A 22605-nucleotide genomic window follows, 5' to 3' on the forward strand; every position below is an offset into this window, starting at 1 on the left:
GGGCTTCAGACCAGAGGATCCTCGGTTCAAAACCCAGCCAGACCGGAAAAATTACGAAGGGCCATTGGGGAAGTTCTTTAATCCCCTAGTTGCTCTCGGTGTGTAGTGAGCGCCTTGCATGGCAGCACACTGACAGTCTGTGAGTGTGTCTGTGTGAATGTGAGGCATAATTGTAAAGCACTTTGAACTTCTGATGCAGATGGAAAAGCGCTATGTAAATGCAGTCCAATATCATAAAATATGGCCTCAATTTATATAGTCCCCCCCATCTCTCTCTGGCCACTCCAGGTCTCTGTACTTTTTGCACACACCTTGAGAAGAAACTGTGAGTCACAGGCAGTGATGTCCTTAGCCAGCTTCATGATACTGGTCCATACACTGTCCTCCGAGTCCCAGTCCTTCTGGCCTGGAGCGGTTTCTTTATTGATCAGGGAGCAACACACCACATTCAGAAGGAGATTCTGATCAACAGACAGAAGGACAGAAAAATAAATAAAATCAATCAATCAATCACTGCAAGGTTGCAGTGTTGCACCTATGAAACAATGTCAACAATGATGCAGTAAACAATATCCACTGAGCAACATTTCTTCTACCTTTTGGTCTTTTAGTGCCTCTTCAGCTTCTTTTCCTCGATCAAGCTCAGCAAATTCCTCTCGTCTCTGAGACACAGTTTGGTCATATTCCTCGTTTTCCAAATCATGTGATTCCAAGGTTGAGATTGCGTCCTCATCTTCCTCAGACCAATCACTATCGAGCTCAGAATTCTGATGATGCAAAAGAAAGAATTTCACCGATTTATACTGATGTAAATTCAATGTGTTAAACTCATTTATTTTGTGCCACTTTTTTAGGAGGGGCAGTAGACCGAGCAGCTCATCCCACACTTCCCTCTCAAAGGCATTCTCAGGCCAGCTAGGAAATAAAATCCCTCTAGGTGTGTCCTGGGTCTTCCTTCCCTGGGGCCTCCTCCAAGCCGGACACCCCTGGAAGACCTCCTTCGGGAGACGACCGAGGGGCATCCTCATCAGATGCACAAAACACTAACTGCCTCCTTTCAATGCAAAGAAGCAGCAGCTCTACTCAGAGTCCCTTCCGTAGAGTCAAGCTTCTCAGCCTGTCCAGGAGTTTGAGCCAAGATTCCAGACAGGGGAATCCCTTTTCCACTTCTTGCATATGCAACCTCGTGCTTTTGGTCATTACCCAAAGTTCATGATGCAAAAGGTGAGGACAGGAGCATAACCTTCTGGCTCAGCTCTTTCTTCACCACAACAAACTGTACCGTGTCTGTAAAAAGCAGGACGCCACCCCAATCCGTCTATCAATGTCATGCTCCAACTTACCCCCACTCATGAACAAGACCCTGAGATACTTAAACTTAATGTTTTGGTCATTACCTAAAGTTCTTGACCACAGGTGAGGATAGAATCGTAAATCAACTGATAAACAGTCTCACCTTCTGCCTCAGCTCCTTCTTCACCATGACGGTCTAGTACAGCGTCCGTAAAACATCAGCCTATCAATGTCACGCTACAACTTACCCCCCACTCCTGAACAAGATCCTGAGATACTTAAACTCCTCCACCTGTGGCAGGTGACACACACACACACACACACAAATAAAATGGGTTTACCTCACTTGTCATTTCTTTCTCAACCATTTTTTCTCCATCATCCGTCTGAGGTTCTTCGCCCACCTCAGGAAGCAGAGCTGAAGCAGGCAGATGAGAAGTTTGACCAAGCAGAGCACCAGAGGTGGACGTGGTCAACAGAAGGCCAGAAGAAGGGACGGTCGAGGGAAAAGAGGAAAAGGAAAGGTTTGTGGACTCACTACTTAGGAGTCTGTTCTGGGTGCTGAGGAGAGGAGAAGGAGCAGAGGGTGAGGAGGAGGTTAAGAGAAGGGTGGAAGTGGTGGAAGACAGATTAGAGGGTCGGACAGAAAGGCAGGAGGAGTGTGGAACTGTGAGGGATGCAGGTGGGGCGCTCGCCTGAGGCGTCAGCAAAGTGGACTGGAGCAAAATCTTATTCTCCAGGTTTGGAGGAGTGTAGTTTGAAGACAAACTCCTCCCACACGTGGCCTGGTTACGCTCCCCTGGAGCCGCCGCCACCGGCTTTAAAGTCAGTGCCCTCATGTCTGCAAAGAAACACAGAAGAGGGTCAAAGGTCAACTAAGAGAGACTCATCCAGATCACAAATACAAAGCAAACTAGTATTTATTTTCATTACTGCCAATAGTGCCACTGAATTCTTCAAATAAATAACATAATTCAAACAGTTACATTTCAAGATATTTGAGATTTGCTGAAAAAGTGATTTACTGACAATGGATTGAAATGGAAAATAAAGAAAACGTGAATTTTGAGGACTACGGCTTTATTGCTGCACCAGTTTCCTACTAAAGGAACTGCCAACTTTTTCCATAAACAAAACAACAGTATAAATGTTCCAATTTCAGCTTTGTAAATGTAATAATTTTCTAGTTTTTTTTGTTTTGTTTTTTTTTAAACTGCTCTCTGAAATTAAACTGAACATCTGGATCCCCACAGGGCCGTGCACAGAATCCAGCCTTCTGCACCCTCTACACACCAAAACACTGCAGCAATTACTAGGTTTACCAACGATACCACAAAGGTCCAAGTCTTTAGGAGGATTCAATGGGCACTAACACACCCCATACCATCACAGACTTTTGAACTCTGTGCTGGTAACAATCTGGATGGTCTTTTTCCTCTTTTGTCCAGAGGACACGACGCCCATGATTTCCAAAAACAATTTTAAATGTGGACTCATCAGACCACAGCACACTTTTCCACTTTGTGTCTGTCCATTTCAAATGAGCCCAGAGAAGGCGGCGGCGTTTCTGGATATTGTTGATGTTTGACTTTCACTTTGCATGGTAGAGTTTTAACTTGCACTTCTAGATGTAGCGACGAAGTGTGTTAACTGACAATGTTTTTCTGAAGTGTTCCTGAGCCCACATGGTAAGATCCTTTACACAAGGATGTCAGTTTTTAATGCAGTGCTGCCTGAGGGATCGAAGGTCACGGGTATTCAATGTTGGTTTTCAGCCTTGCCGCTTACGTGTAGAAAGTTCTCCAGATTCTCTGAATTTTCTGATTATAGACTGTAGATGATGGAATCCCTAAATTACTTACAAATGAATGTTGAGAAACATTGTTCTTAAACTGTTGGACTATTTTTTCATGCAGGTGTTCACAAAGTGATGATCCTCACCCCATCTTTGCTTGTGAACAGCTGAGCCTTTTGGGGATGCTCCTTTTATACCCAATCATGACACTCACCTGTTTACAATTAGGTGTTCTTTGAGCATTCATCAACTTTCCCAGTCTTTTGTTGCCCCATCCCAACTTTTTTGATATGTGTTGCAGGCATCCATTTCAAAATGAGCAAATATTTACACAAAAACAAAGTTTATCAGTTTGAACATTAAATATCTTGTCTTTGTGGTGTAATTGAATATATATATATATATATATATATATATATATATATATATATTTATTATTAATATATATTAATTGAATATAGGTTGAAGAGGATTTGCAAATCATTGTATTCTGTTTTTATTTACATTTTACACAACGTCCCAACTTCATTGGAATCGGGGTTGTATATAAATGTGTTAATTTTATAATTTAGTAAAGAATCATGTTTGGATTGTTCATTTGAATCTCTCTCTCACACACACACAGGACATCAGTTTAATTTCCTCTGCTTCACTCACCAGGTTTTGTTACAAAAACATTTTTTCAAGGCCGACTTTACATTTGGCTAGCAAGCGCTTTTCGAGATCAACTCCAGCAAAGTTAATTGGCAAAATAATGGCTATTAGGTTTCATTTGTCACACTTATTAATGTCTTTGCGTGCACCAACGAGCACATTCTTCTTCTGCAGAGGTATTGGCAATGGACTCGAGAATTAACAATACCTAACAGCACCTACAACTTATCCCGTGAAACAGAAGCGCATAACAAGTGGATAGAAATGGGCACAAATGCACTCTTCCTTTTGTCGCATTAATGAAAACTGTTTTAAGAGTGGCGATATTGGTTTGATGGAAACACAGCTAATGAGAGAGAGGACCAGTTCCTGCTATAATAACATTATATGCAAGTACTTTTTGTTATGATGACATATTATAAATGGTGAAATAAACAAAGTTATTTTTCCATCTTCTTTGTGAAAGGTAATCCCACATGAGCTGGTTTCTATACTGCGCTGGTTATTGCAACCATCAGCAGCACAAAATGACGGCATATTTGCTCATTCTCCATTGAGTCCCGTTGACTCTGGTGCTAGCCTATGAAGTAAAGTGCGCAACTCATCTGCGCATGCGTGGGTCAATCAAGGTAAAAATTTCGACTACCACAAACGACGCCACCATTGAAATTTGTATACGGTAGCGGATCGCGCAAGTTAAGGCTTACAGACATTGGTTTAAAGCAGGGGTGCTCAAGTTCGGTCCTCGAGAGCTACCTTCCTGATACTTAGTTGTCTCCCTGCTCCAACACACCTGAATCCAATGAAAGACTCGTTAGCAGGTTTTTAATGAGCCTTTCATTGGATTCAGATGTGTTGGAGCAGGGAGGCAACTAAGAGTATCAGAAAGTAAGTAAGTAAGTAAAATTTATTTCTAAAGCACATTTAAACAGTTTACACTGACCAAAGTGCTGTACATAGTTAAAAATAAATAAGTAAATAGGCAGGAAATATACAAAGAAACAAAACAACTGATTACAACATCAGCAGCAAGATACAAACAACAATCATTAACATGACAAAAACATGGCATAAAAAGGTCGCTCTCGAGGACCGAACTTGAGCACCCCTAGTTTAAAGGCTTTACGCCTTAAGCGACATATACAAGAGTGACAAGTACACTTTGTGCCATTTTCAAATGCTCTAATGGAAATCATAGGCTTGAAAGGTGGCAGAAAACACACGATTGCAAGGCTCCGCCGAGTCCACCCAAAGACAGAAAGAAGAAGATGAAATGTGGTTGTAAACCTCCATTCATTCTACACAATTTCCCCACAGAGAAGAATGATCCAGATAAATGTAAAAGATGGACTAAAATTATATGTTTCTTGCACACATTTATTCTGTCAATATCCTGAAACCGTGCCGAATTATAATGTGGTTGATGGTGCTGTTTTCATGCGTCGGCTTACTACTGTAATAACGCCCCTTTACGGGGATATTTGTGTGTTTCATACATGTCATGAAAATTCAGTAAGGTATATCCTCTAATATACATTCCAAATCTAAGGTGGAACTCTATTAAGGTACACCTAAATATCTTTAAAAAATAAAGTAAAATAAAAAAAAAATAAAAAAAAAAGACGAGCATAGAGTCACTTAGGTGCCTGGTCTTGAGAACCAGGGATGGTAGGTCGAGGTTTGGATTTGAGGCATTCACTCTTATTTGGCCAGGTTTTTATGTCCTACAGCTATATGTGGAAATAAACAGTGAGTAGGTCTATCTGCTTTAGACTGGTAAAGGACAAAAAAAAAAAAAAAAAAAAAAAAAAAAAAAAAAAAAAAAAAAATCAGGAAATGGTATCAACATTTTACAGCTATGCTACTGAGCATGAATGACATCATCAATCAGCAAATATACTGACCGTCAAATGACACAGACTATGTAGATGTACATGTTTAAAATAGATTTAATAGAAAACTTTCAAACATAAAATTTATTGAAGCTGCAGACCTATAGCTGTGTTCAGATTTCTACCCCAGACACTCAAACCAGCCAAGCCTTGGGAGCCAACAAAGATGAGCAGAATTTGTTCAGAACATTTCCTTGGTGGAGCACCTTCAGAGAGTACTCAGATCTATGCTTGAATCTAGGTATATATTAAAATATTTCATAAAGGATATCTGAGGCAAACAGTCACACCCAGGACTTGTTTTGTTTATATATATATATATACACATATATACATACATACATACATACACACACACGTGTGTGTAAATATTAAGTGTATGGGAGAGCACATAAGGTGTTTTTATATCAATTTATTAAAATCATGCAGTTTAATCACGTTGAGCAGTGTGTTCTTTTATCAGTGTTTTTCCTTCATGTTGTGTCTGTCTAGGACACAAGTGTGGTCTGTCACATGTCCTTTTCCTCAAGAAACTATATATATATATATATTTTACATACATACATACACACAACAAAAATATAAACGCAACACTTTTGGTTTTGCTCCCATTTTGTATGAGATGAACTCAAAGATCTAAAACTTTTTCCACATACACAATATCACCATTTCCCTCAAATATTGTTCACAAACCAGTCTAAATCTGTGATAGTGAGCACTTCTCCTTTGCTGAGATAATCCATCCCACCTCACAGGTGTGCCATATCAAGATGCTGATTAGACACCATGATTAGTGCACAGGTGTGCCTTAGACTGCCCACAATAAAAGGCCACTCTGAAAGGTGCAGTTTTATCACACAGCACAATGCCACAGATGTCACAAGATTTGAGGGAGCATGCAATTGGCATGCTGACAGCAGGAATGTCAACCAGAGCTGTTGCTCGTGTATTGAATGTTCATGTCTCTACTATAAGCCGTCTCCAAAGGCGTTTCAGAGAATTTGGCAGTACATCCAACCAGCCTCACAACCGCAGACCACGTGTGACCACACCAGCCCAGGACCTCCACATCCAGTATGTTCACCTCCAAGATCGTCTGAGACCAGCCACTCGGACAGCTGCTGAAACAATCGGTTTGCATAACCAAAGAATTTCTGCACAAACTGTCAGAAACCGTCTCAGGGAAGCTCATCTGCATGCTCGTCGTCCTCATCGGGGTCTCAACCTGACTCCAGTTCGTCGTCGTAACCGACTTGAGTGGGCAAATGCTCACATTCGCTGGCGTTTGGCACGTTGGAGAGGTGTTCTCTTCACGGATGAATCCCGGTTCACACTGTCCAGGGCAGATGACAGACAGCATGTGTGGCGTTGTGTGGGTGAGCGGTTTTCTGATGTCAATGTTGTGGATCGAGTGGCCCATGGTGGCGGTGGGGTTATGGTATGGGCAGGCGTCTGTTATGGACAAAGAACACAGGTGCATTTTATTGATGGCATTTTGAATGCAGAGATACCGTGACGAGATCCTGAGGCCCATTGTTGTGCCATACATCCAAGAACATCACCTCATGTTGCAGCAGGATAATGCACGGCCCCATGTTGCAAGGATCTGTACACAATTCTTGGAAGCTGAAAATGTCCCAGTTCTTTCATGGCCGGCATACTCACCGGACATGTCACCCATTGAGCATGTTTGGGATGCTCTGGACCGGCGTATACGACAGCGTGTACCAGTTCCTGCCAATATCCAGCAACTTTGCACAGCCATTGAAGAGGAGTGGACCAACATTCCACAGGCCACAATTGACAACCTGATCAACTCTATGCGAAGGAGATGTGTTGCACTGCATGAGGCAAATGGTGGTCACACCAGATACTGACTGGTATCCCCCCCAATAAAACAAAACTGCACCTTTCAGAGTGGCCTTTTATTGTGGACAGTCTAAGGCACACCTGTGCACTAATCATGGTGTCTAATCAGCATCTTGATATGGCACACCTGTGAGGTGGGATGGATTATCTCAGCAAAGGAGAAGTGCTCACTATCACAGATTTAGACTGGTTTGTGAACAATATTTGAGGGAAATGGTGATATGTATGTGGAAAAAGTTTTAGATCTTTGAGTTCATCTCATACAAAATGGGAGCAAAATCAAAAGTGTTGCGTTTATATTTTTGTTGAGTGTATATATATATATATATATATATATATATATATATATATATATATATATATATATATATATATATATATATATATATATATATATATATATATATATATATATATATATATATACATACACACACACACACACGAGGGCTGTCCATAAAGTATAGGTCCTTTTTATTTTTTTCAAAAACTATATGGATTTCATTCATATGTTTTACGTCAGACATGCATGAACCCTCGTGCGCATGCGTGAGTTTTTCCACGCCTGACGGTGACGTCATTTGCCTGTGAGCACTCCTTGTGGGAGGAGTCGTCCAGCCCCTCGTCGGAATTCCTTTGTCTGAGAAGTTGCTGAGAGACTGGCGCTTTGTTTGATCAACATTTTTTCTAAACACATCGAAATGGACATGGTTCGAAAATTAAGCTGGTTTTCAGTGAAAATTTTAACGGCTGATGAGAGATTTTGAGGTGATTCTGTCGCTTTAAGGACTTTTCACGGTGCGAGACGTCGCGCTGCGCTCTCAGGCGGCGTCATCAGCCTGTTTCAAGCTGAAAACCTCCACATTTCAGGCTCTATTGATCCAGGACGTCGTGAGAGAACAGAGAAGTTTCAGAAGAAGTTGGTTTCAGCATTTTATCCGGATATTCCACTGTTAAAGGAGATTTTTTTAATGAAAGACGTGCGGACGGGTCCGCGCGTCGGGATGCAGCCGGCGCGGAGCGGCGGCACAGGAAAAACACCTCCGTGTTGATAACCATTTGTAAAATCCAGGCGGCTTTTGATGGCTTTCACTGGAGTGAGTATATGAGAAATTGTTTATCAGCTGAAGATGTTCCAACTCGTCCTTAAGGCTTCCAGCAGAGGTGTTTTTCCTGTGACGGAGCGTCGCGGCGGCTGCGAGCCGACGCTGCAATCCGCCCGCACATCTTTCATTAAAAAAATCTCCTTTAACAGTGGAATATCCGGATAAAATGCTGAAACCGACTTCTTCTGAAACTTCTCTGTTCTCTCACGACGTCCTGGATCAACAGAGCCTGAAATGTGGAGGTTTTAAGCTTGAAACAGGCTGATGACGCTTCCTGAGAGCGCTGCGTGACGTCTCGCACCGTGAAAAGTCCTTAAAGCGACAGAATCACCTCAAAATCTCTCATCAGCTGTTAAAATTTTCACTGAAAACCAGCTTAATTTTTCGAACCATGTCCACTTCGATGTGTCTCACAGGTTTAGAAAAAATTTTGATCAAACAAAGCGCCAGTCTCTCAGCAACTTCTCAGACAAAGGAATTCCGACGAGGGGCTGGACGACTCCTCCCACAAGGAGTGCTCACAGGCGAATGACGTCACCGACAGGCGTGGAAAAACTCACGCATGCGCACGAGGGTTCAAGCATGTCTGACGTAAAAACACATGAATGAAATCCATATAGTTTTTGAAAAAAATAAAAAGGACCTATACTTTACGGACAGACCTCGTGTATATATATATATAGGCAATGTTTTTAATTTATGGTAATGGCAATATTGCTAGAGCTCTCAAAGCTGATTTTTTTGTTTTTTTTTTGCTCGGTTCATAAATGTACACAGGAAAAATTGTCATTTTTTATGGTTTATCATGATATTCGCAGCCTAAGCAGCAAAGCAAAAAGCACCAGCACCTCAAAGAAAGCGAGTGCATTTGGAAAACCTTTGTGAGTGCATCAAAATGTGTACTTTGAAAGTTTCATTTTTATTTTTTAAGTTAGAGTTGTAACAATATTTTTTCACTGAAAACATCTGCATTATAATTATTAGTCATATAATTTTATCACTGGCTGATACGTGAAACTGTTGTTTCAGCAACAAGTTATAATTAACTGACAACATTTTGTCTCTGGGAAACAAGCATGTTAATGTTTTCACCAAAAAATTATGGTTAATTGACTAACTTTTTTTTGTCTCTTGGGCACAACTATATGAAAATTCAATAAGTTATGTCTGCTATAATACATTCCAATTCTAAGGTAGAACTCTAACTAGCGTATACTAAAGCACATCTTAAAAAAAAAAAAATCTATATATATATATATATATATATATATATATATATATATATATATATATATATATATATATATATATATAGAGAGAGAGAGAGAGAGAGAGAGAGAGAGAGAGAGAGAGAGAGAGAGAGAGTAGAGCCACTTAGTTCCTGTCTTGAGAACCAGGGATGGTAGGTTGTATGTTGTAGTTGTTACTCAAGTTATGGTTAATTGACATTAGCATATTTTTCTATGGGGGAATAACTATATGTTAAAGTTTTTAACATTTCTGTCAATCATATGTTCATTATAAATTAATTTTTCTAATTTAACTTTTCTTTCCCAGAATCGTCATTCCAGGAAATCGAGTAAGAGCCAGAGAACTTGTTTCACATGGATCACAACTACATGCAACAAGAGAAATGCATCTATGCCTGAGTCCAAGCATGATCCTGAGTGCACGCCCAAGTGTGAGCCAGTGCACGAGTCTGCCACGGACAATGCATGTCAACCGTGTGCTGAGAAACAAATTGAACTTGATCAACTAGCTGCTAAGGTTAAAATGTTGACAAATCAAAGCAAAAATATGACAAATGTGCTAGTTTAATAAACACTTATTGTAATGTACGGCGTCACACTGGGCTGCAAACTCGTGATGTGTTCAATACCATGTTGGAATTTTTGACACCCAAAGCTAGTTGTATGCGTTATTGGGAGGGCCCGAAAAGAGTTGTTGCTAGTAAGATTAGGAAATACAAGAAAACCCCAACAAAATATGGACCAAAAAATAAGTTACTGGCTGCCAGTTTTAACACAATGGAGTCCACTTATTCTTGAGTGGTGCACACATGGGTTAGGTTCCTGGCACACGAGTTGAAGAATCAAATATTCTGGCCTGAAAAAGAACACATCAAACAGATAATGCCAGCAGCCCTTGCACACGCATACCCCAACCTCTGCTGCATAATAGACTTCAGCGAAACCTTCCTGGAGAGACCACGTGACCTTAAACTCCAATCTACAACTTGGTCTGATTACAAGCACAATAACACTCTGAAATACCTAGTGGCCATAGCTCTGAAAAAAATTCAGTTAAACAAAATAAAAATCTGGCTTAATGGAGTTTAAAAAGCTCCAACTGTTCAGGTCAGTTGAACACTTCTTTACAGAAAGTAGACAAGTGGTCTTGTAATGAGGAATGACTCAAGTTACAAAGCAGTACTGTGGAAATAATTGATTCTTTATTATTCAACAATCATAAAATATTTTATATTAAAGTGTATTGAAATATTACAAATCACTTATTGCTTATGAACTATTAAGTATTTTGTTTACAATATTTGCTAACGTATTTCTAAAAAACAACTCATTGTATTACTTGTACGTGTAATTTCAAACAGTAAATAATTTTATAACATGGCACACAACAGATCACAGTCTTGTACCAAGTCATGAGTTCACTCAGTGTAATATTTTTAAACCACATTTATGATTACAAATACACAAGTTCTTGATTGTGAACATGATGAAAAATTCTAAAATATGTGATACACTGAGTTCCAAATAAGAAAAAAAAAAAAATTTCTGTAAAGCACACAGTCATGTTTTTTGTAACTAGAGCTGGAACCACAACATGTCTGAAGTAGAACTCTGAAGCCTGAAAGGCTTCATGCCAGAGCTCCTCCTTGAACAGAATCCTTTCAATATGAATGTCCTTTCTGAGATAAATCACATCAAAACCTTTTGGTCACTCCCATTGTACTTGCACTTGGGTGAAGTACTTGTGCTTTGGTTTCGGTTTACCTTCCGTTAAGTAGTCTAACTCCATTTCCAAGACAGTCTTGCCAGCTTGTTTGTGTGGACACTTCACCTCCAAAATGCCCAACCCACAGCAGTCACATGACACTAGTCTGTCCGATGAAGCTGTGATGAAACATGCATCTGGCAATAAGAAAATTCCAGATTTTCCCACTTTAATGTTTCTGGGAAGCTATGTAGCAGTCCACAGCTGCAGGTTCATTTTCCCAGCTATACTTGAGCTGGATGACATCCAGGTTCAGTTGTTTTTTTCCCCAAAAATGGTGTCCAGCAGAGATTTGGAAACCAGTCCATTGCCACTCCTGTGTCCAGTCAAGACACTGTGTGCATTAGATGCAGTGACTCTCCCCTGTCTGTGCTGAAACCACAATTCTGAGGCACTCTGGTCTTGTGTTGCCTCTTGTAGTGCATTTACTTATTGCAACGAGTACGCTGGCAGCTGCTGAAGTATTTCAGAGGCTGAGTTGTATTGTTTGGCAAGCTCTGGGAGGGTGAGTGGCAAAGGATGTTCTGATTCTAGCGATTATAGTGGGTGATCTTAACATCCACACAGATGCTGAGAATGACAGCCTCAACACTGCATTTAATCTATTATTAGACTCAATTGGCTTTGCTCAAAATGTAAATGAGCCCACCCACCACTTTAATCATATCTTAGATCTTGTTCTGACTTATGGTATGGAAATTGAAGACTTAACAGTATTCCCTGAAAACTCCCTTCTGTCTGATCTTTTCTTAATAACATTTACATTTACTCTGATGGACTACCCAGCAGTGGGGAATAAGTTTCATTACACTAGAAGTCTTTCAGAAAGCGCTGTAACTAGGTTTAAGGATATGATTCCTTCTTTACGTATGTTCTCTAATGCCATATACCAACACAGTGCAGAGTAGCTACCTAAACTCTGTAAGTGAGATAGAGTATCTTGTCAATAGTTTTACATCCTCATTGAAGACAACTTTGGATGCTGTAGCTCCTCTGAAAAAGAGAGCTTTAAATCAGAAGTGCCTGACTCCGTGGTATAACTCACAAACTCGCAGCTTAAAGCAGATAACCCGTAAGTTGGAGAGGAAATGGCGTATCACTAATTTAGAAGATCTTCACTTAGCCTAGAAAAAGAGTCTGTTGCTCTATAATAAAAAAGCCCTCCGTAAAGCTAGGACATCTTACTATTCATCACTAACTGAAGAAAATAAGAACAACCCCAGGTTTCTTTTCAGCACTGTAGCCAGGCTGACAAAGAGTCAGAGCTCTATTGAGACGAGTATTCCTTTAACTTTAACTAGTAATGACTTCATGACTTTCTTTGCTAATAAAATTTTAACAGAGAAAAAATTACTCATAACCATCCCAAAGACATATCGTTATCTTTGGCTGCTTTCAGTGATGCCGGTATTTGGTTAGACTCTTTCTCTCAGATTGTTCTGTCTGAGTTATTTTCATTAGTTACTTCATCCAAACATCAACATGTTTATTAGACCCCATTCCTACCAGGCTGCTCAAGGAAGCCCTACCATTATTTAATGCTTCCATCTTAAATATGATCAATCTATCTTTATTAGCTGGCTATGTACCACAGGCTTTTAAGGTGGCAGTAATTAAACCATTACTTAAAAAGCCATCACTTGACCCAGCTATCTTAGCTAATTATAGGCCAATCTCCAACCTTCCTTTTCTCTCAAAAATTCTTGAAAGGGTAGCTGTAAAACAGCTAACTGATCATCTGCAGAGGAATGGTCTATTTGAAGAGTTTCAGTCAGGTTTTAGAATTCATCATAGTACAGAAACAGCATTAGTGAAGGTTACAAATGATCTTCTTATGGCCTCAGACAGTGGACTCATCTCTGTGCTTGTTCTGTTAGACCTCAGTGCTGCTTTTGATACTGTTGACCATAAAATTTTATTAGAGATTAGAGCATGCCATAGGTATTAAAAGCACTGCGCTGCGGTGGTTTGAATCATATTTATCTAATAGATTACAATTTGTTCATGTAAATGGGGAATCTTCTTCACAGACTAAGGTTAATTATGGAGTTCCACACGGTTCTGTGCTAGGACCAATTTTATTCACTTTATACATGCTTCCCTTAGGCAGTATTATTAGACAGCATTGCTTAAATTTTCATTGTTACGCAGATGATACCCAGCTTTATCTATCCATGAAGCCAGAGGACACACACCAATTAGCTAAACTGCAGGATTGTCTTACAGACATAAAGACATGGATGACCTCTAATTTCCTGCTTTTAAACTCAGATGAAACTGAAGTTATTGTACTTGGCCCCACAAATCTTAGATACATGGTGTCTAACCAGATCCTTACTCTGGATGGCATTACCCTGACCTCTAGTAATACTGTGAGAAATCTTGGAGTCATTTTTGATCAGGATATGTCATTCAAAGTGCATATTAAACAAATATGTAGGACTGCTTTTTTGCATTTGCGCAATATCTCTAAAATTAGAAAGGTCTCAGAGTGATGCTGAAAAACTAATTCAGGCTGGACTATTGTAATTCATTATTATCAGGTTGTCCTAAAAGTTCCCTGAAAAGCCTTCAGTTAATTCAAAATGCTGCAGCTAGAGTACTAACGGGGACTAGAAGGAGAGAGCATATCTCACCCATATTGGCCTCTCTTCATTGGCTTCCTGTTAATTCTAGAATAGAATTTAAAATTCTTCTTCTTACTTATAAGGTTTTGAATAATCAGGTCCCATCTTATCTTAGGGACCTCATAGTACCATATCACCCCAATAGAGCTTCACAGTCTGCTTCGCTCTCAGACTGCAGGCTTACTTGTAGTTCCTAGGGTTTGTAAGAGTAGAATGGGAGGCAGAGCCTTCAGCTTTCAGGCTCCTCTCCTGTGGAAACAGCTCCCAATTCAGATCAGGGAGACAGACACCCTCTCTACTTTTAAGATTAGGCTTAAAACTTTCCTTTTTGCTAAAGCTTATAGTTAGGGCTGGATCAGGTGACCCTGAACCATCCCTTAGTTATGCTGCTATAGACGTAGACTGCTGGGGGGTTCCCATGATGCACTGAGTGTTTCTTTCTCTTTTTGCTCTGTATGCACCACTCTGCATTTAATCATTAGTGATTGATCTCTGCTCCCCTCCACAGCATGTCTTTTTCCTGGTTCTCTCCCTCAGCCCCAACCAGTCCCAGCAGAAGACTGCCCCTCCCTGAGCCTGGTTCTGCTGGAGGTTTCTTCCTGTTAAAAGGGAGTTTTTCCTTCCCACTGTCCCCAAGTGCTTGCTCACAGGAGGTCGTTTTGACCGTTGGGGTTTTTACGTAATTATTGTATGGCCTTGCCTTACAATATAAAGCGCCTTGGGGCAACTGTTTGTTGTGATTTGGCGCTATATAAATAAAATTGATTGATTGATTCAACCTCAACAGTGTGAGCAACATTGACATCAGTTTCTGGTGTGTATGTCATTTTATCATCTGCTCGTGCATACTGAAATGCATTGGCCAAAGTACATACAGGGTATAAAACTGCTGTTAGCTCATCCAGATCTGGGCTCTCAGAGTCCTTGGAATTCCTCACAGTTGAAAACAGAGCCCTAGATAGATACTTTAGCAGCTTCTGTGGAGTTAGGCTTCCTGAAATGAGGCTTTACAAAAAGCATGTCCTGGCACTGTACATTCTCAAGGTTCTTCAGAGCAGGTACTTTCCACACATTGAGTTTTGAAGCCAGTAGTTAGACCATTCTGCCAGGCATAATCCACTGTGAAGAGCAGCACAACTACATGATTACATGTTGCACCCAAACTAGAAAAAATAAAAAATAAAAATAGACAGTTGTCATTAATTACACATGTACATATATAAATACCATATTACTAGATTGCGTTTATAGTTATTTAAAGTTGTTGAACAAAGGTATGGAGTTGTGGACAGACCAGGGTTAGGGAAAAAATTATTTTCTTAAAAAAAAAAAAGAATTATTTGATCAGATTTTTTTTTTTTAGAGTTTTGATTAGCTTTAATATGTGAACTGAACACAAATAGTGCAGCAGATAAACAATCCTTCACTTGGTGATGCAAGCATCAGATTTGGCATGAATGTTCTTCATAAATCAGTGTTTGAGGAAAAAGTGCTGGCCACTTGAAAATCCAATTTGGCGGCCAGGTAGAGGTCAATGAAGAATTGCACAGGGGTCAAGATCTAAAAATGTTCCAATCATATTGAAAGCTATACCACATTATGTGTCTGGTCACAAAGACTGCAAAAAGGTATAGTTTGGATGATCTATGACTGAATGTTCTGGAGTTATGAGATAAAAACAGCAAGAATGGTGACAAAGGTCAATTTCAGTTTGTACAGGAGTCAAAAGTTAAAGTTGCTCCAATTTTGGTAAAACGTGGTGCAAATTATTGGTTGAACTAATAGGATTAATAAATGGAATAGTTTTGACTGTGTTGAATGTTTGGTTTGCAAAGTAAATATCAAACAATGTCGACGTCCACTGGAATTTATGGCATGTGACAGATGTTACCCTGTAAAGTGACAACTGAGCATGACACATAGTGCAAACTATTCCTTTTTAAAACCCTATTAACTCAACCAATAATTTGCATCACATTTTACAAAAATTTATGCAACTTTATCTTTTGACCCCCATACAAACTGAAACTGACCTTTGTCAACATTCTTGCTGTTTTTACCCCATAACAGTCAGACATATATAGTCTAAACTATACCTTTTTGGAATATTTATGAAAAGACAAATAATGTGTTATACTTTTCAATATGATTGGAGCATTTTTAGATTTTGACCCCTGTGTAATTCTTCACTGACCCCTACCTGGCCGCCATATTGGATTTTCAAGTGGCCAACACTGATTTATGAAGAACCAAGTGAACAATTCTGGCCAGAAATTATACTTATCTGCTTCACTAAAAAAGGGAAATTACTTTGTATACTGCACAGAAAATGACAACATTACCTTTGTCAGTAGCAGGTCAACTAAATGCCTTCCCTAAAGAAAAAATAAAGACAAAATCAATTTAGATGTCAAATGTGGGTCGGTGGTTCTACTGAAAAAAGCTCAGCCAGGCCACAATTACAAAGATTTTGCTTTCTGTCCGCCTCCCTACTGACACTAAAAGGATTGTGTTAGAAAATCTTTTCAACACTTAGTTAGAAATTTTCTTTATTTTTCACATTAAAATGCCAAGATTTCAGTAAATAAAAATAATTTCCTCAATCCCTCACTACTATCCACTGGACAGGAAATAAATTTGTTTTAAGGATGGCGTCAGACTGATATTTTTATTATTACAGACTGTAATATTGACATGTTCCATAAACAAACTGCATGCATGCAATATCACTGTATCTGTCAACTTATCAAAAGAAACGTGACACCCACCTTCCTTGTAGTCATTACGAAGCCAGTGAAGTAGCGATTTGTCATCCCTGCTTAGCAAAGATTCTGCAATATCAGCTGACATGCAAGGTGGCCACAGTTTCAGACTTTGGACTTTGTCCAGCTATCAGTTAGTTGCCTTCAAGGGGTCAGAAATGTGTTTGTCTCCAACTATCAACAAGGACTGGTAGTCATGTTGGACAGCATCTCTCTCTTCCTCCTTTGTCAACACCAACAGTAGTTTCTGTACCGATGCAGCACACACGAGGGCAGCCAGGGGCCCGTTCCATGAAGCAAGCTCAGAAAAGAGGTGCTTAATGTGAAACACCTGACTTGAATGAGCCTAACAAATGAGATGAAACTAAACCGGTTCTATATAATGCAGAGCCACGTTCACGCAATCAAACTAAATCAAGACAAGTTCAGCCAGCAGCACTTATAATGGAGACCTATGAGGAATCTAAACATCTAATAAGAAAAAGAGGGAATAGCAATAAATAAACTCAGAGAGAAAGGCTGGCATTGAAACTAAATGCGTATGATTAACACACCAATGCAATGCATTCTGGGTAAAATGTACTGTTAAATAAATGTCGTTACTCTCCAGATTGCAATGCTTTATGCTTCTGCTGCAGTGAACATGTTGAAGTTTCTTAGATTTTGTTAAAATGATGTCCGTAGGTGTTTTTGATGTCTAAATTATGAAACAACATGACACCATAAGTGAGTGGCTGGGTTGGATTACGTGCTTTAAAATGCAGAGCTTCACACTGTTGAGAGTGCTGTGATGTTGGAATGATACCAGAAATTTCTCCTGCATGTTCACAAAAAGCAGATAATGTCATAATTTCATTTTTTTTTTTCTGGAGTCTGACTTGTTGTGTGTTTCAACCTTCAAACTGTCGTATCACTCCATAAAAAAAAAACTTTTTTTTTTTTTTTTTAATCCAGCGATATACATTAGTTCAGAATGTTTTTACGGAGTGATACCTTAGTATCACTCCGTAAAATAAATGAAAACTTTTTTTAGGGAGCAATACGTTAATTTAAATAATTTTAAGCTATGTATATCACTCCATAAAGTACATTTAAAAAAGTTATGGAGTGATACATTCATTTAAACAACTTTAAGCTATGTATCACTCCATAAAACAAATTAAAAAAAAAAAAAACTATGGAGTGATACATTAATTTAAATTACTTTAAGCTATGTATTACTCCATAAAAAAAGAGGTAAACTTTTTTTTTTTTAATGGAGTGATATGTCAGACTCCACAAAAAAAAAAAAAAAAAAAAAAAATCAATTTTTAAGTTGTCAGCTTTTTATGAACAAGCAGGAGAAATTTCTTCAGAATAAGGGCACATTTATTTATCAGTACATTTTACCCAGAATGCATTGCATTGGTCCAACTTGAAGTGGTGGCCAGTAGCCTAATTGCTCACATTTCAGTGTGTGCATTGGAATTCTATTCCATTCTAATTTATTTAACAGTGAATATGGTTTTGTCTATTTGACTTTTATTTACAGAACTGTTTTTCTTTTCTTATTGCTCCAGTAACCCCCAGATCAAATTCAATGTATGTGCAAACTTACTTGGCAATAAATTCTATTCTGATTTTGATTCAAACTCAACTCAGATTGCAAGGCCAGTGACTTCAAACCTACAAAAGATTAATTCAAAGCTGCAAAGAGTGGCACTTAGCTCTACTGGACTTTTTTTTTTTTTTTTTTTTTTACTATTTTACATACTGTGCAATAAATTAATGAATTAATTAGGATTAATTAACTAATTAATAAGAAAGAAAGAAAAAATGCATGGCACTCTACAGGGCTCAAGGGTGGGTTGCACATTCATGATAAGTTTATGGCAAAAAATATCTACCTTGCTAATATTTCCCAGAGTTGACAGGTATGGTTAAGTGGCAACTCAGGCCAAGCCTGACAATTAGCCTGGTAGCAACCAGACTACTTAGTGAGATTGCTGGAATGGAACCCTCGCTTAAGAAGTTGTGACTTGTCAAAATAAGCGGGGATTTGGCTTAATCACGTTTGCTGTGGAATACCCTCAGTTCTTTCTGTTTCTGTCTGTTGTTATACGCAGTTCTGGTTGTAACAGGCAATCCAGGGATCTTACAAAAACGCTTTAAATCATCAACTTCCCACCAGTTGAAATTGTCCAAATTGTAACACTCTTCTTTGCTTTCTGCCATCTTTGAATGTTGCTTGGTAGCCCAAAAATTTACTGTACACACAATGCATCGCGCGGCCCATGATGTACACTTCACTTATTGTTAAGAGACCCATCCAATATGGCTGGATTACATTGCAACAAGTCATGGGGTGTCTACTTATATATTGGCTTGTCGTTCTCCGCTGGCAGAGGAATGGGTTGCTGCGGAGTCACGTTACTTCCGGCGAAGTGGCCAATCCGAAGGTGAGAATTCATACCTCTGTGACTGGCCACCTGATGAGAACAAGCTCAGGTTGCATTGATTCACCCTGCTCAGAGTGCCGCACTCACTGGACCGACATCTATGCTATTATGGAATTATGGGATAGTTTACACCCACAGATTGAGCTCGCCGAACTACTTTCACCATCCTGCCCAGCGCGCCGCGCTCTTTGGGACAACAACACACAGAATGTGTCTCTTTGTCCCAGATAGATCTCTTTCAGTGCAGCTTCTTATTCTGACTTTAACACCAAGTTAACACTCAAGTCTTTCATCGCCAACTGTAAATGATAATCAAAACATTCCAATCGTATGTTTCTGAACTCTTCCGCAACAAACTGCATCGTGCTCGACACAGCATCGAGCTTTTTGAACCGGAAGTGTCACTGAGCAGCGTTTCGAGCACCATCCCCCATCACGTGACCACTGTGAGCGAGGCCTCATTACGTCACACCACGTGTCGAGCTTCGTGGGAAATTCGAATAATCTGGGCGTTCCAATACGACCCGCCAAGTATTTAAATGAGATCTGAATCGTGGCTCAAACCGTGTATTTTTGAGGAGGAGGAGATTGCTAGCGACATTGTTATTGCCAATTACCACGTGAATCGGAGCCAGGGAAAGCATAGTTAGAAGGAGAGATAGTGAGGCAGAAGAGGAGCCGATTAAATCCCAGCACCGTTGAAATTATTATTTTTTTGAATAAAATTGAAAGTTGCACAATCACCGTCTCCCATCCCCTCTATTCTAACTTACAAATTACAGTAACATAAGCACCAGTTGCAGAAGCATATGCCTTTCTCACTTTACCGGTCACATTTTATCCAAATATAGTTTGAGGAATGATAACACAAATCTACATATCGTCGACAATGAAGGCTTTCATAACCATTATGTGTGCATCTGTAGGGACTATTTATTACATTAACAAAGACACAATAATACATATGACATTTTTTAATTATTATTATTTTTCAAGAACAAACCACATCAGTCATAAATTAATGCAAACATTTGTCAGGGCACTCGCTCAGGGTAATTCTCAAAGCAATCCAGCAGATGTCACCCTTCAAACTGTATCAAACGCGTCGAAGCAGTGTGTCGATTTTCAGCCAGTTGTGTCGCAGTGGCTCATTGGTTCATGAGGCTTCGAAATTGCCATCACTAATCGTGTCAATGTAACGTGCTTGACGATAACAGGTGAAGTTGCTCATAAACTCTAAGTTTATTAAATATTTATTACGGCCACTCTTTAAACTTCAGTTATCTTTATAATTTTATTACTGGTAAATTTTAGAATTAATTTAGATGAGATTTACTCTATCTCACAGGAACTACTTTTTGCGCAGGAATTCATCAAGTACGTAGGCCACGGGCACGTACTAACACAAAATACCCAAAAAACTGGCTAGAAGTTCGGCCAAAACGAGAGTGTCCACCTTTAGTTTGCCATAAATTAATCTAGTGGCGCTCGTGAGAGTGTGGCACTGATTGTCTATTGAAATCAGCTGGTTTTGTTTTGTCTCTAGCTTGCTTCGAACAGCCAGCTAACAGCTCTCACTGCCTGGAACGACGAGATTTATACACCAAGCTGACCTGAAATAAGCCACTGTACATTAAATTGACTTGACTGACGAGTCTGACCCCTTTGAAAAGTGACCAAATTACATATATTTGTATTGAGCTCGGCGATGTTTTCATCGGCCAGAAATGGCCACCAGAGGGCGCTCGGTGTAAAGTCCGCAGCAACCCATAAACCTGAGAGCACTTTAACTGGAAACATATTTTAATGAATGCGTGGAAATTAAATGCATATGGAATTTTAATTTCACGCTGTTTTATAAATATTTTACACGTAAACAGTAGCAACTCGCCACAAATAAAGTACTGTGTGTATTTACGCAATAAAAAGATAAATCTGCCAAACTATGACTCCTGAGTTTACGTGGGCGTGGCTGTTCGCGCAAAACTCACCGTAAAAGCCGCGCTTTGAAGTCCACAGACAGGTCGCTGTGGCTAAAAACGTCTTCTCTGCTGGGTTTTGACACTTTGATGTGTTTCAGAACTGATTTTAAACCACTGAAGCTGTCGCTCGCCTCACAAACCGGAACTTCTTAACGCGACCAGAAACTCGGTATAAGCTACGAGCACGCTGATTGGTCCATTTTATTGTTGCGTTTTTGTTTTGTTTTTTTTACCGTAATGTAGGATATAGGAGCGCACTTACCACCGTGACCCGTGTGCCCGCTCGGGGGGGGGGGGTTCGACCTTCCCCTTCTGAAGCGATTTGGTGCTGTTAATAAACTGAATCTTCCCACTGGATGGCAGCTTGGATTCTCCAGACGGCAGGACCTCAATTTCCAGAAGCAATCCCAAATGTACTTTAATCTGAAATAAAATACGACTTTAGTCAACTTAGCAACAGTCCAGTTCTTTTAAGAAGTTTTTCTGTGACAGAACTCTGATTAATATGCAGAGGTTAATTGACCTCTGTGGATTGTGCTGTATAGTGCAACCAGCAGAACACCACTAACGTGTGCAATAAATCTTGCGACACCACACCTTATAACATTGATGCTATTGAAAATTTAAACAATAAAAAAAATTCTCCAAAATTTTTCACAATATTTTTCCAGACTGAGTGCTGTAGTATAACCACCATGACCCCACTGTTGTGTGCAGTGAATTTGATGACATCACACTTTATAACATTGATGGGTGATTCTTTAACTACGGGCACTATTGGCCTTGTAAATGTAATTTCCACCACACCATTGCCTTACAATATAAAGCGCCTTGGGGCAACTGTTTGTTGTGATTTGGCACTATATACATGTGCTCTGATGTCACTGTTTATCTCCATAGAAACTACCCAAACAATCTTTCATACAAACTGTTTAAAGGGACATTACAGTGTTGTGGTGGAAATTACGGCAATAGTGTGGGACAACTACATTTTGTTTAAAAAAATCACAACAGTTGTATGACATTGAATACCCCAATTATGTTTTGATTATTTTTACTGATATTTTATTCAGAGATATTTTAAAACATTAGAAAAACATTTCTTTACCATTCATTTTTATCATTGAAGATCAAAAGTCTGGGTGTGGGACAAGCACAAAACGGCAATATTT

General features: G+C 39.5%; 1 protein-coding gene across 1 annotated transcript in view; it reads right to left on the reverse strand.

The window, feature by feature from the left end:
• Positions 1-21586, reverse strand: part of tep1 (telomerase-associated protein 1) — a gene marked incomplete at its 3' end in the record, with an annotated part of 58800 nt that extends 37214 nt beyond the window's left edge. Inside the window, exons 1-4 of the mRNA XM_034165385.1 lie at positions 21443-21586; positions 1635-2134; positions 597-767; positions 312-461 (exon numbers count right to left, since the gene is read on the reverse strand). Coding sequence (XP_034021276.1) covers positions 312-461; positions 597-767; positions 1635-2132 — 819 coding nt within the window. The remainder of the gene's footprint in view (positions 1-311; positions 462-596; positions 768-1634; positions 2135-21442) is intronic.
• Between the last annotated feature and the right edge of the window lie 1019 nt (positions 21587-22605).

This window comes from Thalassophryne amazonica, unplaced genomic scaffold (assembly GCF_902500255.1).
Source record: "Thalassophryne amazonica unplaced genomic scaffold, fThaAma1.1, whole genome shotgun sequence".
Classification (NCBI taxonomy): Eukaryota; Metazoa; Chordata; class Actinopteri; order Batrachoidiformes; family Batrachoididae; genus Thalassophryne; species Thalassophryne amazonica.